The sequence below is a fragment of the Chionomys nivalis genome, chromosome 26 (assembly GCF_950005125.1).
Source record: "Chionomys nivalis chromosome 26, mChiNiv1.1, whole genome shotgun sequence".
Lineage (NCBI taxonomy): Eukaryota > Metazoa > Chordata > Mammalia > Rodentia > Cricetidae > Chionomys > Chionomys nivalis.
Window position 1 is genome coordinate 38153244 of NC_080111.1, and position 13646 is coordinate 38166889.

Genomic DNA, 13646 nt, shown 5'->3' on the forward strand with positions numbered 1-13646 from the left:
AAATAATGAAAATTTGATGTGCAATTTAAAAAGAGTGTTAAAATAAATTTCTGTGACATTCAATGGTGGTTTTCAACAGATATGAAAAAACAGTTTAAAAGAAATATTCGATTATAGAAAATTATCACAGCATAATTAATGGGAGGGGAAAAAGGCAAATCATCAAATATTGCATTATCTTCTGTCCTAATCTTATTTTATAAATTATCTCTCCCATGAAAGTCTGTAGAAAATTTTTGAAAATTGTGATGAGATGCTAACAGTTGCTTCCACTCTGCACAAAGATAACTACTCTTCTCTTTTCCTTTTCAATACTGTTAGATATTTCTGTCTGGTTCATGTATTGAAGAGCTACTAGGCTCTATTCCAAAGCAGCTGCCTAATTTTCCAATTCAGTAGCTGTGTGTAAGGTTTCTGGCCCCGTGGAGTTCATAAAGACATCTTTAAATGTTTCTTGGCATTTTTCTTTTTAATATTTTGAGCAGTTTATGAGCAATTGGTATTGTTTCTTTAAATGTTGGGTAAATTTGACCAGAAAAGTAACTGGGTTTCTGCTTTTTATTATTGCCAATTCAACCTTTTTATTGAGGATAAGTTAGCCTAGTTTGCTCCTAACTGCTTTGAGGAAACAACATGCTCACAAAGAACATGGGGAAGAAAGAACTTATTCCATGTTCTCAATGCAGGAACTGACGCAGGGGCCATGGTAGTGTGCTGCTTACTAGATTTCTCCTCGGGGCTTATGGCACCCAGGGTCACCAGAACAGGAATTAAACCACCCACAATGACCTGGGCCTTTCCTTATAAGTCATTAATCAAGAAAACGTCCTACAGAATTGTCTTCAGTCTATCTGATAGAGGTGTTTTCTCAATTAGGTTTCTTTACCGAGATAACCCTAGCTTGTGCCAAGCTAATGGACAATTAATCAGAACAAAGTCTACTCAGAATTTCTATTTTTTCTCTGTGAGTTTGAGTGTGCATAACATGCATGTGCATAAGTGTGATTGTATGTGTGTGAACGCTGTTGTTTGTAAACTGCAAGTGTTACAGCTCCAGAAAAAAAGTGTTCTAACTTGTCAGGATGTCAGGTTATCCCTGAAAGTGTTAAAACTCTGGAGAAAAAGGTATCCTAACTTGTTGGAAAGTCCAGATATGCCTACAAGTGTTATAGATATGGAACTAAAGGTATCGTAACATATCAGCTAGTCAGACTATACCTACAGCTGTAAGGGAAGGTGTTCTGGGTACATACAGCTCTAAGAAGAAAGATATCTTGACTTGTAAGAAAGTCAGGCAATATGAACAGCTGTGGAGGGAAATATCCTATGTATGCCTACAGCTGTGAGGAGAAAGGTACCCTGATTTATTAGGAAGTGAGGCTATACCTACAACTGTGAAGGGAAAGTATCCTGTTTACTTATAGACATATGGAAAAAGCTGTCCTGATTTGTGAGGATGTCAGGCTATAACTGCAGCTGGGATCCAGTGTAGGATGGTCTCCCAACAAAATATAGCAAACCTGCATTTCTCCGAGAGAGAGCCATTTACAGATGATCTCTGCTGTGCTCCCAAGGGAGATTCACATCAGAAGCATCCTTTCATCTCAGCTACTGCCCAAGTTGTTACTTCTGCTTCACTCTGCTAAGGAGAATTTCCTGCGGAAATGTAGCAATCCACTGTGGTTATAGGAAAAACGTTATTACTTCAGCTATGTTCCCGTGAATGAGCTGCCAAGAAGAGATTCTGATCTGTGTCAGCAAAAGAAAATCTTCACCCAAAATTATTTCAAAATTCATTAATCCAGGAATTGAATGATTCTAGAAGAGTGTAGAAGGAAAACTCTGAACTAAACAGACACAGAAACTTTTTTAGGGATCCTTAGCGGTAGAGTTGCTCCAGGGAGAAGATTTTCAGGAAGGGAACTGGTTTGGTTTCAATTTCCTTGATCTTAGACAAGCTCAGTTATTGATGGTTTCCCTGCTAAGAGAGTGTTTAGTTTTATGTTTAGTTGGTCAGAGGCTTATTTGGTTCTAGTTCCAGTGTATTCTCTGGCTCAGATTTTAGGGTAAGGATGTGTTTCTTTAGTTCTGGTTTCAGGACTAGGGTGTATTTCTTTCACTGGTTCTGGTTTCAGGACCAGGGTTAGTTTATTTCACTGAATCAGGGCTCAGAGTTAGGGTGTTGTTTCATTCACTGGTTATGGTTTCAGTGTCAGGGTGGGTTTGTTTCATTGGCACTGTGTTTAAAGTAAGGATGCCTTCCTTTTACTGATTCTGTGTTCAAGGCCAGAGTGGGCTTCTTTCACTGGTTCTGGTGGGCAAGGTTGGATTTTTTTGGTTCCAGGGCCAGAGATGGTTTCTTTCACTAATTCTTATTTGGGGGCCATAATAGGTTTTTTTTTTTTTTTTTTTTTACCGGTCATTTCACTCTATATGCATCTTGAGACATGTGTGGAGGTCAAAGGACAAGCTTAGATGTGGATCTTTAGCTTCCACCTTGTTTGAGATGTGGCCTCTTAGCTGTGTTCTTCTGCTACTTATCCCAAACATCCTGGTTGCTGAGCTCTCAGGATCCTCCTGTGTCCACTTCCTAACTCCCTGGACAGACAGAAATTGGGGGTATAGACATGAGAAGTACAGTCAGGATTTTTAGTTTGGGTTTTGCTAACTCATGGTTATGGACACTATATTTATATGGCAAGTGCTTTGACCCATCGAGCCATGTCCACAGATCTACACTTTTCTTTCTTGGTGTGAGGACTGAAGCTGAGTTCTCATCCTTACTAGGTAAGAACCTTCCTAATGATCTGTATGCCAAGCACAATTTTCTACTTTTTGTTTGAGAAAGGCCCTAACTGATTCATTCAAGATTGCCTTATATTCACTCAGTAGCCCAGGAAGGTTTTTAAGATAGAATCCTCCTGCCTCCCAAAGCAGCAGATGTTGAAGATTTCTGTTGAGGCCTAAGCTTGAGAATTTGTTCATATTTTGTGTTTGTTTATAGAAAATTGTCATTTTGTCTGAGATGTCTAATATTTTGGAGTACACCTTAAATACCTCATATACCTGATAACATTACAGCCTGCGTTAATCTTATATAATGTGATGTATAAAGTATAGACAATATACAAATATGTTGTAAAATGTTAAATTAAGCTAATTATAAAACACATTCCTTCACATATTTGGGGCAATAAATTATCATAGTTACTATTTTTACATTTTTCTCTTTTTAACTAATTTATTTTATGCATATGGTTATTTTGCTTACAAATATTTACCAAGTGCAAGCCTGGTAACTTTGATGGTCAGAAGATAGCAGTGAGTTCCTCAAGACCAGTATTACAAACAGTGGTGAGTCTCCATGTGGGTGCTCAGAATTGAACCTGGGTCACCTGCTAGAGCAGCCAGTGCTCTGAACTGTGGAGCCAATTCTCTAACCCTACATTTTCCCATGAATTATGGCATCTTTCTCTTTCAAAATATATTACTTGTAGCCACCTTCCATCTACCTTCCTGATGACCTTTCCCAAGCTTTGGGTAGCCATAATGATATCCACAATTTCTAAGAGAACTCTTTAAACACAATATACAAGTAAACTCAGGTGAGATTTGTCTCTTCATGCAGTCATATTTTACTCCATGATATCATTCAGACTCAAATGCATTGTAGAAAATTTTAAGTTTTCAATTTTTATAAGTCTATAGATGTTACAGTACTTCTTTATGATACCTATTATTCTATAAATTTTGGAGTGTTGTCTCCCATATCTTTTCTTATTCTAGTAACATGAATCTTTTATTCTAAAAATTTACAATATGATTACTCTTTCCAAAAGAATCATATTATGACTTTATTGTTTTTCATCATTACTTTTCTGTATTCTATCAATAGTTTCTGCTCCAATCTTCTTCCTTGCTGCTGGTCCAGGCAGAAATAGAAGTAGTATAGTTGACTCTTCCTTGCTTTTACCCATCAAGAAATTCAAAATACCTCATGAATTCAATAGGTTTTAGATCCCCCCCTCACCCCAATTCTATTTCCTTGCATTGCATGATGTGAGTTCCCAGGTTTATCTTCATGTGTTATGGGAAGAGACTCAGGATCATTCTGCCATCTGTGATCCATAATGTACCCCTCAGTTTTTAAACTGTGACTTGTGCTTTAGCCAAAGCTTCCTATGATCTGATGAGTTTGGGAATCTCCAAGTACATAAACCAAAGTTTTAAGGGTCTTCTGCTCATACTTCCCAGTTCCTGCAGCTCCAGCTCCAGAGGTTCAACAGGAAAACCACAGTTTTTTCCCTGAGTGCTGTCCCTGGAAGAGTTCTGTTGCTATGGAACTGAGTTCCAGGATCAACTTCCAAGAAGGTCAATTGAACTGTGCTAATTGGACATTGTTTTGGTGATCTTTGTAGTTCAGAAGTCACAAACAATCCCACACCAGTTTGGAATTATGATTAATAGAATGGTTATTTATTTAAGGGGGAAAAACTTACACTTCACTGTCCCAGACAACAGCCCTCTGTGCAATCAGGAAGAGAGCCTAGTCACTGGAAGTGGAGCCAGAAGCCAGAGAGTGACTGGAGGACAGTTGCTGCTTTTTTAAAGAGAGAGAAAGCACACCCCAATGGGCTGGTATCTCAGCAGCTATTGGCTGAAGGAACGGAAGGAGCTCCAGCAACATACAGATGTCCTGCTAAGACTCAAGCTCTCACCTGATTGCCATCATTGTTCCTCCCAACATTATGTGACTTGGATTCTAAGAAATTCCCTGACCTTACCATAAGCAATAGTAAAAAATTTCATGTTGCTCAGTATAGGTTGTAGAACAGGCTTCAGATAGCTTAGGCAGTAGGCAGAAGTGGTTAGCTTTCCTGTACCTTCAGGTTTCTCAGCAGCTGCACCAGTGGTACTTTGGGAGGATCAGTCTACCATCATGAGGATGGTCACTCCTTTGTAAGATACTTAGTGACCTCTGACTCTTAAACAATAAGTGTGTACTCTATCATGCTGGAAAGTTCAAATATACTTATGTTTCAAAGCATTGTCCAAGAAAATCACTATGCCTGACCAAAGATGTCAAACCTTATTCTCAGCAAGGCAGTCACTGTGATTCACAGCAGCAGAAATCAACTGTATTTGTCTTGTCCACCTTGGCTTGGTCCTGAATTTTCAACTTTATGACTTCAGTGACTTTGTTGGATTCATCTTTGATTCCTCCAGAACAAAATACAGCTTGGGACACTAGGTGTGATGTGTGGCTCTGCCCAATAATGTGTCATTTCATTTTTCACTTGTGTGATATAATTTACTGACATCTGGAAAAAGTGAAGCTCAAAAGAGAAAAGCCTCCATGAGATCTGGCCTGTAATGGTATTTTACGAATTAATAATTTAAGTGGAAGCACTCAGACCACTGTGCGTGTTGAAAGCCCTGAACAGGCTAAGCAAGACACAAGGAGCATGCCATTAAGCAACATTCCTCTGCTTTAGTTCCTGCTGTGATTTCCTCAATGATGGGATGTGACTGGAAAATGTAAGACCAATAAGCCCTCTCCTCCTCAAGGTTCTCTGGACATTGTGGTTGAAATAACAACAATAGAAAACAGGCACAAGTAGAAGAGAAATCACAGTCACATTTCAAGCTGCTTCTCCAGGACCATGTTTCCCTGTGTGCTACCATCCATTCCACTATGACAATAATAGAATTAACCTCTGAAACTGTACACAAGTCACAATTAAGTGTTTTCTTTTATAAGAGTTCCAATGGTTCTGTTGTCTCTACACAAAATTGAACACTAAGATAAATGGCTATCAATGGGGCTAAATATAAATCCAATTCAAACTATAATTATGCTCTGGACCTCTAATATCTAAACCTTACCACAATTACTGAGGTTCTAATCATTTAGTTAGTCTTATAGAAGGTACAGAAATGCAGAAAGAAGAAATAGATATAACTTCAGTGTGTAAATAAGGTCACATTTTGTTTGCTATGTGTACTAACATTGTTGAGTTTTGGAGAAAAGACAGTATACAGTACTCACAGGATTTCAACTGAAACATACTTTGTCTCCTTCCTGGTCATATAATTAAGGGCTGCATTATAGGGCAACATGAGAAGTTCTTCTTACCTATCCACTTTTCAACAGTTGCCTATTTTGCTTTTAATGTTGCCAATTCTCTCTAGGTGTCTTTCTTTCTTTCTTTCTTTCTTTCTTTCTTTCTTTCTTTCTTCCTTCCTTCCTTTCTTTCTTTCTTTCTTTCTTTAGTTCTTTCTTTGTTCCTTCCTCTCTTTCATTTCTTTCTTTGGTGTGTAGGTGTGAAAAATTTCCAATACATAAAATAATTGAGATAAACATACAATAAATAGTTTACATTCAATAGATAAATAATGGATAAAGATACAATAAACAGCAGTAAACAGCTGTGGTGATTGGTTTCCAGTACATGTGACAAAGACACCCATGAGAACAACTCAAGTACAAAAAGAGATCAGATATTCAGTAGGTCGAGTCAATGATCAAGTCAATATAGAAACACTACTCCAACCATGGAGAGGACAACTGATGATTTATTCTAAAGCAAAATGTAAATGATTGATGGCCCCATTACAGGTTTCACCACATTCCTTCTTTTAGGAAGAAAGGGGTTTTTGAAGTTTTTATAGAAACAGAATAAAGGCACACATTAAGACACAATTTAAATACTTTGGTGAAGTTTTACTTATGAGTCACGTGGGTTAGAGAATAGTTTGGTCCTCTGTTATAGAACACTGAGTTAGTGGAAATGAGGGTTTGTTAGCTAGAGCATTGGAAAAGGTTTCTATCTGATATCAAAGAGTGTTAAGTCAGGCACAATGGTGGATAAAGAATGACAACGAGGTCTGAGTAAGAATTTTTCATTTGGCTCAAATATTTATATGCTTAGTTATAGCACAGAGCAAGACTGATTGAGAGTCAATAGGATGTATGGTCTTGTTGGCGTATGTGTGGCCTTTTTTAGAGGAAGAATCACTAAGGGTGGACTTTAATGTTGAAGAACCAAGCCAGGGCTAGTGCCTCTACTTTACTGCTGTCTGAAGATGGGGATATAGAAATCTCAACTTTTTCTCCAGGACCATGTTTCCCTGTGTGCTACCATCCATTCCACTATGACAATAATAGAATTAACCTCTGAAACTGTACACAAGTCACAATTAAGTGTTTTCTTTTATAAGAGTTCCAATGGTTCTGTTGTCTCTACACAAAATTGAACACTAAGATAAATGGCTATCAATGGGGCTAAATATAAATCCAATTCAAACTATAATTATGCTCTGGACCTCTAATATCTAAACCTTACCACAATTACTGAGGTTCTAATCATTTAGTTAGTCTTATAGAAGGTACAGTATAGGTGTGGCTACCTCCTGGGATATCTGCTCACAGTTCCTTTGTTCTGTGCCCTTGGGCAGAAAATCACAGTGGCTGAAACAAGTTGCTCAGGAATTTCTTATGATATGGTCATTAGAAAGCAGAGGAAAAAATACAGGAAAGGCCAGGATCTGAATATGCCACAACCAGCAGATGCTGCCACCATCTGGGAAATGAGGGATTGAGCACATGAACTGTGGGACATCTCATTTTCAAACTGTAACAATGGTGACACATACCTACACTCCACACATAGACTTTACAATTCATAGCCATTTAAAAATTATATCTTACCATATAACAATCTGTTTATCTAGCAAGTATTCATCTGTTCACATTATGTTTTTATAGCCTGCTTTTTAGGAGAGGCCTGTGTTGCCTGAGGAGTTGGTAAAGTGCTGTGTGCAATAATTGGAAACCTGATTCTGCATTTCCAGCACCCACACAAAATATCAGGTTGTTGATTCCTAGGCCTGTGATCTGAGCTAAGGGGGAAATGTAGACAAGAGAATCCCTGGAATGTGTTGATTAGCTACAGTGTGAGTTCCTGTCACAAACAAATAAATAGGGGATCGAGATTGAGGAAGAACCTCCATATCAACATCTGGCTTTCAGATACACATGTTACACAGTGCTTGAAAGACCAGTATCTAGGTGGCTACATAGAAGTGTCTCAAAAACTAAATAAAAGCCACACAGGGACAACAAAAGTCCTGGAGTTATGAATGACTGAGAAGACAGGTGAGCTTGTCTTGTGAGCTTAAGGATCTCAATTTGAGCCCCCCTCCCCTCCAGAATCCATGCTGAAGAGAAAAAGAAAAAAAGTATGGTCACAAGGAATTTTAACACCAGCGATGGAACTGGGGCAGGTACTGGGGGCTTGTTAGCCAGCAAGTCTTTTATACTTGGGAAATTACAGAGCAATCAAAGACCCTATCTCAAAAATAAAAATTAAAATTCAGTGAAATGAGAGTACTTACACCAATGGTTGGCCTCTATCTTCCACACATAAATACACACCCACACATACACAGCCACATACATACATACATCTCCACAAGTATTCATGCATACACATACTCACATACATGCACACAGAGATGTGCACTGGCACATACAAACATATGTATATAAAAATCATTGTTAACATTTCTTGTGTGGCTTTTAATAGTTTTTCTCTTTTTTTTTCATAATAAAATTTTTTTTTATTTAGGTTTGGTCAGTACAGGTGAGATATACTGGAGTCACAGGGCAATATGCATTAACAGGACACAACAGCTCATAAAAACTTAGTAACTCTGCACACAGATTTCTTAAACATTCGGTCACCTAAAGATGAATGCACAGATGTATGGTGGAAAAACTATCTAACACTGAAACTACTATAGGACTCCAAGTCCAACTTCTTAGTGATAAAAACTACTGTACTGGGCAAACTTGGCAGTCCTAACCCACATCTACTCTAACAAGTCTGAATGGTGCATAAGTATATAACAGCATGAGAAGAATGCCCTTACACAGCACAGCTTCTAGATAGACAGATTTATACAGACATCATTGTTATAGATTCCCATTTACAACTTCACATTAACTCATATAAAAATAACTTGACCCTACACAAATGTTCTTTTAGCAATGTTCAAAGTAATTAACTGTTACGATTTTCAAAGTGGCAGAGGTATTGAAGCAATAAAAAAAAGGAAGAAAAAAAGGAACCAAACAAAAACACACCCACAAAAAGGCAAATTGTGACAAAAGTATGCATTAAGTTTTGACAGCATCCTCTCCCCAAATTTAATGACACTGTATAAAAATCTGCTGGAAAAATATTACAAAACTGAACCCAGTACATTTACACTTGAGTCCAAGCCATTCTGAATGTGGCGGGAACCCACAGTTCGGTTACCTTTCCCACTCACTGCTTTCTCCTCTTGAGGGTCATGACTGGAGTCTGTATCATTTGAGTGATGTGTGAGAGAGTTTTCACTGCCCGTGGGAGAGTCTACACTTTCATACCCCGCACTGAGTGGGTTTATGTAACTACTACCTCCTCTGCCAGTTCTCTCCTCTGAGCTGTTGGAGGCCTTATTACCATTCCCTGAAGAAGAAGGAAAGTCATCCTCAGTTGTGTTCCCCTCCCTGTGAAATCCAGACCCAGACGTCCGCTGGCGGGAGGAACTGCCATTACTTGGTCCATTTGCCAGACGACTGCAGTCTTTGCTTGTGGCCTCTGCCTGATCTACAGGTTCAGAAGATGTAGTCCTGCTGGTACTTGGAGCTGAAGCTTGAGACTGCTGTTGCTGGTACTGCGCCAACTGCTGTCGCGTCTCCTTTAGCTGTTGCTGAAGAACTAGAATGGTGCTCTGCATACCCTCTACTTCTTCGTCAAGTTGAATGATGAAGTCATTCAGTTCATCCTGACTGCTTTTAAGCTCCTCACTATATTTCTTCTGTAAAGCCAACTCTGCTTCAAGCTGTGCAATACGGCCCTGGGACAGCTGCCTTCCAAGCTCTTGGTTCTCCTGGATAAGCATTCGACACTTCGCCATTAACTTTTTGCCTGTTTGGAATTGATTTGAACGATTAAGAGAGAACTTAAGTCACCCTTGTTAAAACTGCACTTAAACGTTGGGACAAGTTGGAACTTTTATCTTCTACTCATCTCAGACTCCATTATCACCAAGCGAAAATTCAAACTGGTGACTTATAGACGAAAAAAAATTCACCTCCAGGATTGGATGGAAGCATGAAGAATATAATGCCTCATTTATCTAAATGAGCAAATGAACTTGCTACAATGATCACTATACCTTTTTTCAATTCACAGAAAGTCTCACTTGTGCCAGCCCAGAGTTCCAACACATTATTTCCCCAATCTTCTGGCAGGTACCTTGTGAGACTGTCCCACATTATGGTCTATTGCAATATCCTGGGGCCAAATGCCAAGTCTCTTTTCTTTTATACCACCTGGAATAAAGTCTTTTAAATGAGACAGCCTTTTCCTTCACTTTGAATTTGAAGAGCACGGGATAATTTTTCCAAAGTCTTGACTGCTCTCCATAACCCCCCAAAGTAAAATATAAAGAGTACAACAAAATTATCAGAGTATTTCTTGAATTAAAAAAAAAAACCCAACTATTTCAACGCACATTTAATTTAATATCAAGAATTCAATACAAAAGGCCCAAATACAATGAAGGAACACATTCCCCCATTTAACACCAACGACAATGCTGTTTAACATGTGCCTGCTGAATGAGATGAGGGTTTACTGAATAACGTTGAGTCTCATCACAGCCAATACCTTATACAATCTAATTATAAAACGAATGCTTATAATGCTTCCAACAGTTTTAAACCTGAAGAGTGAGACCACACCTTCACGTTTGTACAGTCCTCAGTTAAGGTAAGGTTATCTACAGTTCCACAACCATTCAAAGAACAAACCATTGGTAAAAACCAGATATTTAAGGCTCCATTATGTAATATAGAGCTGAGAGCTAATGGATAAATATATGCTCTACTTATACTGGTCGCTATGGCTTGATTGTCTCACAGCTATTAGAAGTTGGTTCTTAGAATGTAAACCCTTTAAAAGCAAAATCACCTCATTGAGTTTTGACCCAGTAGTTCAACAATCATGAAGTCCACAGTCTTATTGGCAAAACTGATGTACAGTGTCTATAAGTCACTATGCTCAAGGTTAAGAGCGATGCATATTCCATTTTTACATTTTACTGGAATTTTACATGTTCAATTCATGATTTAAAACCTCTAGGTTTTCAATCCTCCAAACTGTCTGAAGACACAGTGTGCCACAGACTTAAGACTTCTGTTTTCCCCTCTATTTTCTTCAAACAGAAACATTTCTCAAGTGTCTACATGTTCTAGAAGGGGAATTTTTCGGAGGTGGCCTCTTCTTCGGAATAGTCCGACGGCATCAGGCCTCTGAAGCAAGGGGAAGGGGAAGAGAAAAGCTGAAACACAAGGTTCATCTGGTAAGTTTTACATTAACCATTACAAGCTGGGCAGTATAAGAATGTGGCTTTTTTGGCTCAAAAAGTCTGAGTCTTGGTGTGGAAATGAGTACTTGGCTGTCCCACCACAGCTTTCTCGAGGTGGGACTGTCAGGGAAGTCTTGACTGGGGAGTATGATTTGTTTACCTATCAGGCGTAAACTTCCAGGCACTCAGTTCATTTTGGGCTTGTTCCAGTTTGTCTTTAGTCTGTTCCAGTTCACCTTTCATTTTTAGGAAAAACAAGTTGATGGCTGGGTCTACCATTGTTGATCTCAGTTGGGCAACACTGGGCTGCTGGACTTGCTTGAGGTACTGGATTTGAGTAGTACACTCTTGCATCTCCTGTTCCTTGGTTGCTAATCGCATGACAAGAATGTTTTCTCTGCGTGCAGACTCCTGCTGTTGCTGCTTTAGTTTTTCTTCAGATTCCCTTAAGCCAGTCACATCATTTGAATTGAGATCTGTGTACTTTCCCTCCAAAGCTTGAACATATGCTTCATATTGTTTCCATCTCAGAATTAACTCATCCCGTGCCATAACTTTGAAATCTGTTTCACTCAGATGGACCTTTTTAGGAAGAGGCTCTTCGTTGGTCATCTTGCACCCCGAGACGCGCCTCTCGGGCACTGCCTCGGTCACCGTGCCAGGGAGGAGCGGCGAGGGGAGGCTGGCCGGCCCGCTCGGGGCCTCGGGGCGCGGAAGAGCCGCCGCTGCCAGCCGCTGCACCGAGACAGGCCTCCGCGGCCCGCGCCTGCCCCATGGGGGCTCTGCAAGCTCAGCCCTTTTTGAAACAGGGTTTCTTTGTAGACTTGGCGCCTGTCCTGGAACTAGCTTTTGCACATCAAGCCTACTTAAAATTCACAAAGATCTGCCTCTGACTCCTGAGTGCTTGTATTAAAGGCATGCACCCCAATTTCCCAGCTGCTTGTGTAGTTTTCTAAATGTGTATCCATGCCTGTGATGATATGAAAGCAGTGATAAGAGGGAAGGTCATAGCCCTAAGTGTCCACATAAAGAAAATGAAGAAAGCTCACATGAGAGATATAACAGCACACCTAAAAGATCAAAAAAAAAAAAAAAAAAGAAGCAAACTCTCCCAGGAGGAGAAGAAGATTGGAAATAATCAAACTGAGGGCTGAAATCAACAAAATAGAAACACAGAAAACAATTCAAGGAATCATTGTAAAAAAGAACTGGTTCTTTGAGATAATCAACAAGATTGACAAACCCCTATCCAAATTAATCAAAAGGCAGAGATAGAACACTCAAATTAACAAGATCAGAAATAAAAAGTAGGACATAACAACAGAGAATTTCTCTTAGGAAATTCAGAGAATTATTAGGTCTTACTACAACAGCCTGTATGCCACAATGTTGGAAAATGTAAAAGAAATGGACATTTTTAAGATAAAAACCATATGCCAAAATTAAATCAAGACCAGGTGAGCAATTGAAATAGACCTATAAGTCATGAAGAAATAGAAGCTGTCATCCAAAGCCTCCCAACCAAAAAAGCCTAGGACCAGGCGGGTTTAGTTCAGTATTCTACCAGAACTTTCAAGAAGAGCTAATACCTGTACTCCTTAATGTGTTCCACATAATAGAAACAGAAAAGTCATTGCCAAATTCTTTTTATGAAGGTACAGTCACTCTGACACCAAAACCACACAAAGACTCAAACAAGAAAGAGAATCACAGGCCAATCTCACTCATGAACATTGATGAAAAAGTCTCAGTAAAATACTGGCAAACCAAATTCAAGAACATATAAAAATATCATCCATTATGATCAAGTAGGCTTCATCCCAGAGATGCAGGACTGGTTCAACATACAAAAATCTGTCAATGTAATCCATCATATAAATAAACTGAAAGAAAAAACCATAAGATCATTCCATTAGGTGCTGAAAGTATTTGACAAAATTCAACACCCCATTATGATAATGGTCTTGGAGAGTTAGGGATACAAGGATCATATCTAAATATAATAAAAGCAATATACACTAAGCTGATAGCTAACATCATATGAAATGGAAAGAAACTCAAAGCTATTCTATTAAAATCAGGAAAAAGACAAGGCTGTCCACTCTCTCCATATCTCTTCCAAATATTGATTGAAGTTCTAGAAATATGCTGTCTTTGTGAAGTCTCTTTTGGCTTCAAGCCCAAATTTATATAGGACAAGAGAAGACCGACAGTGGTGGTACAGG

The 13646-nt window shown here is 39.0% G+C and overlaps 1 protein-coding gene across 2 annotated transcripts; it reads right to left on the reverse strand.

Annotated features, from left to right (window-relative positions):
* Window positions 1-8635: 8635 nt before the first annotated feature.
* Window positions 8636-12196, reverse strand: LOC130867065 (pre-mRNA-splicing regulator WTAP-like). Of its 2 annotated transcripts, none has more exons than XM_057758813.1 (2): window positions 11582-12196; window positions 8636-9985 (listed from the first exon to the last, which is right to left on the reverse strand). In XM_057758813.1, exons 1-2 carry the CDS (start codon window positions 12031-12033, stop codon window positions 9247-9249), a joined length of 1191 nt encoding a protein of 396 aa, XP_057614796.1. In that variant the 5' UTR covers window positions 12034-12196; the 3' UTR covers window positions 8636-9246. The 2 variants fall into 2 exon arrangements, with proteins under 2 accessions (XP_057614796.1, XP_057614795.1); XM_057758812.1 differs by lacking the exon at window positions 8636-9985 and adding an exon at window positions 10964-11365.
* Between the last annotated feature and the right edge of the window lie 1450 nt (window positions 12197-13646).

Excerpts from the sequence above, each read along its gene's own strand:
- LOC130867065 (XM_057758813.1), bottom strand. The coding sequence starts at position 12,033 with ATGACCAACGAAGAGCCTCTTCCTAAAAAGGTCCATCTGAGTGAAACA. Across the intron at positions 9,986-11,581 it reads TGGAAGTTTACGCCTGATAG|CCAAACAGGCAAAAAGTTAA; the intron begins GTAAACAAATCA and ends TTCAAATCAATT.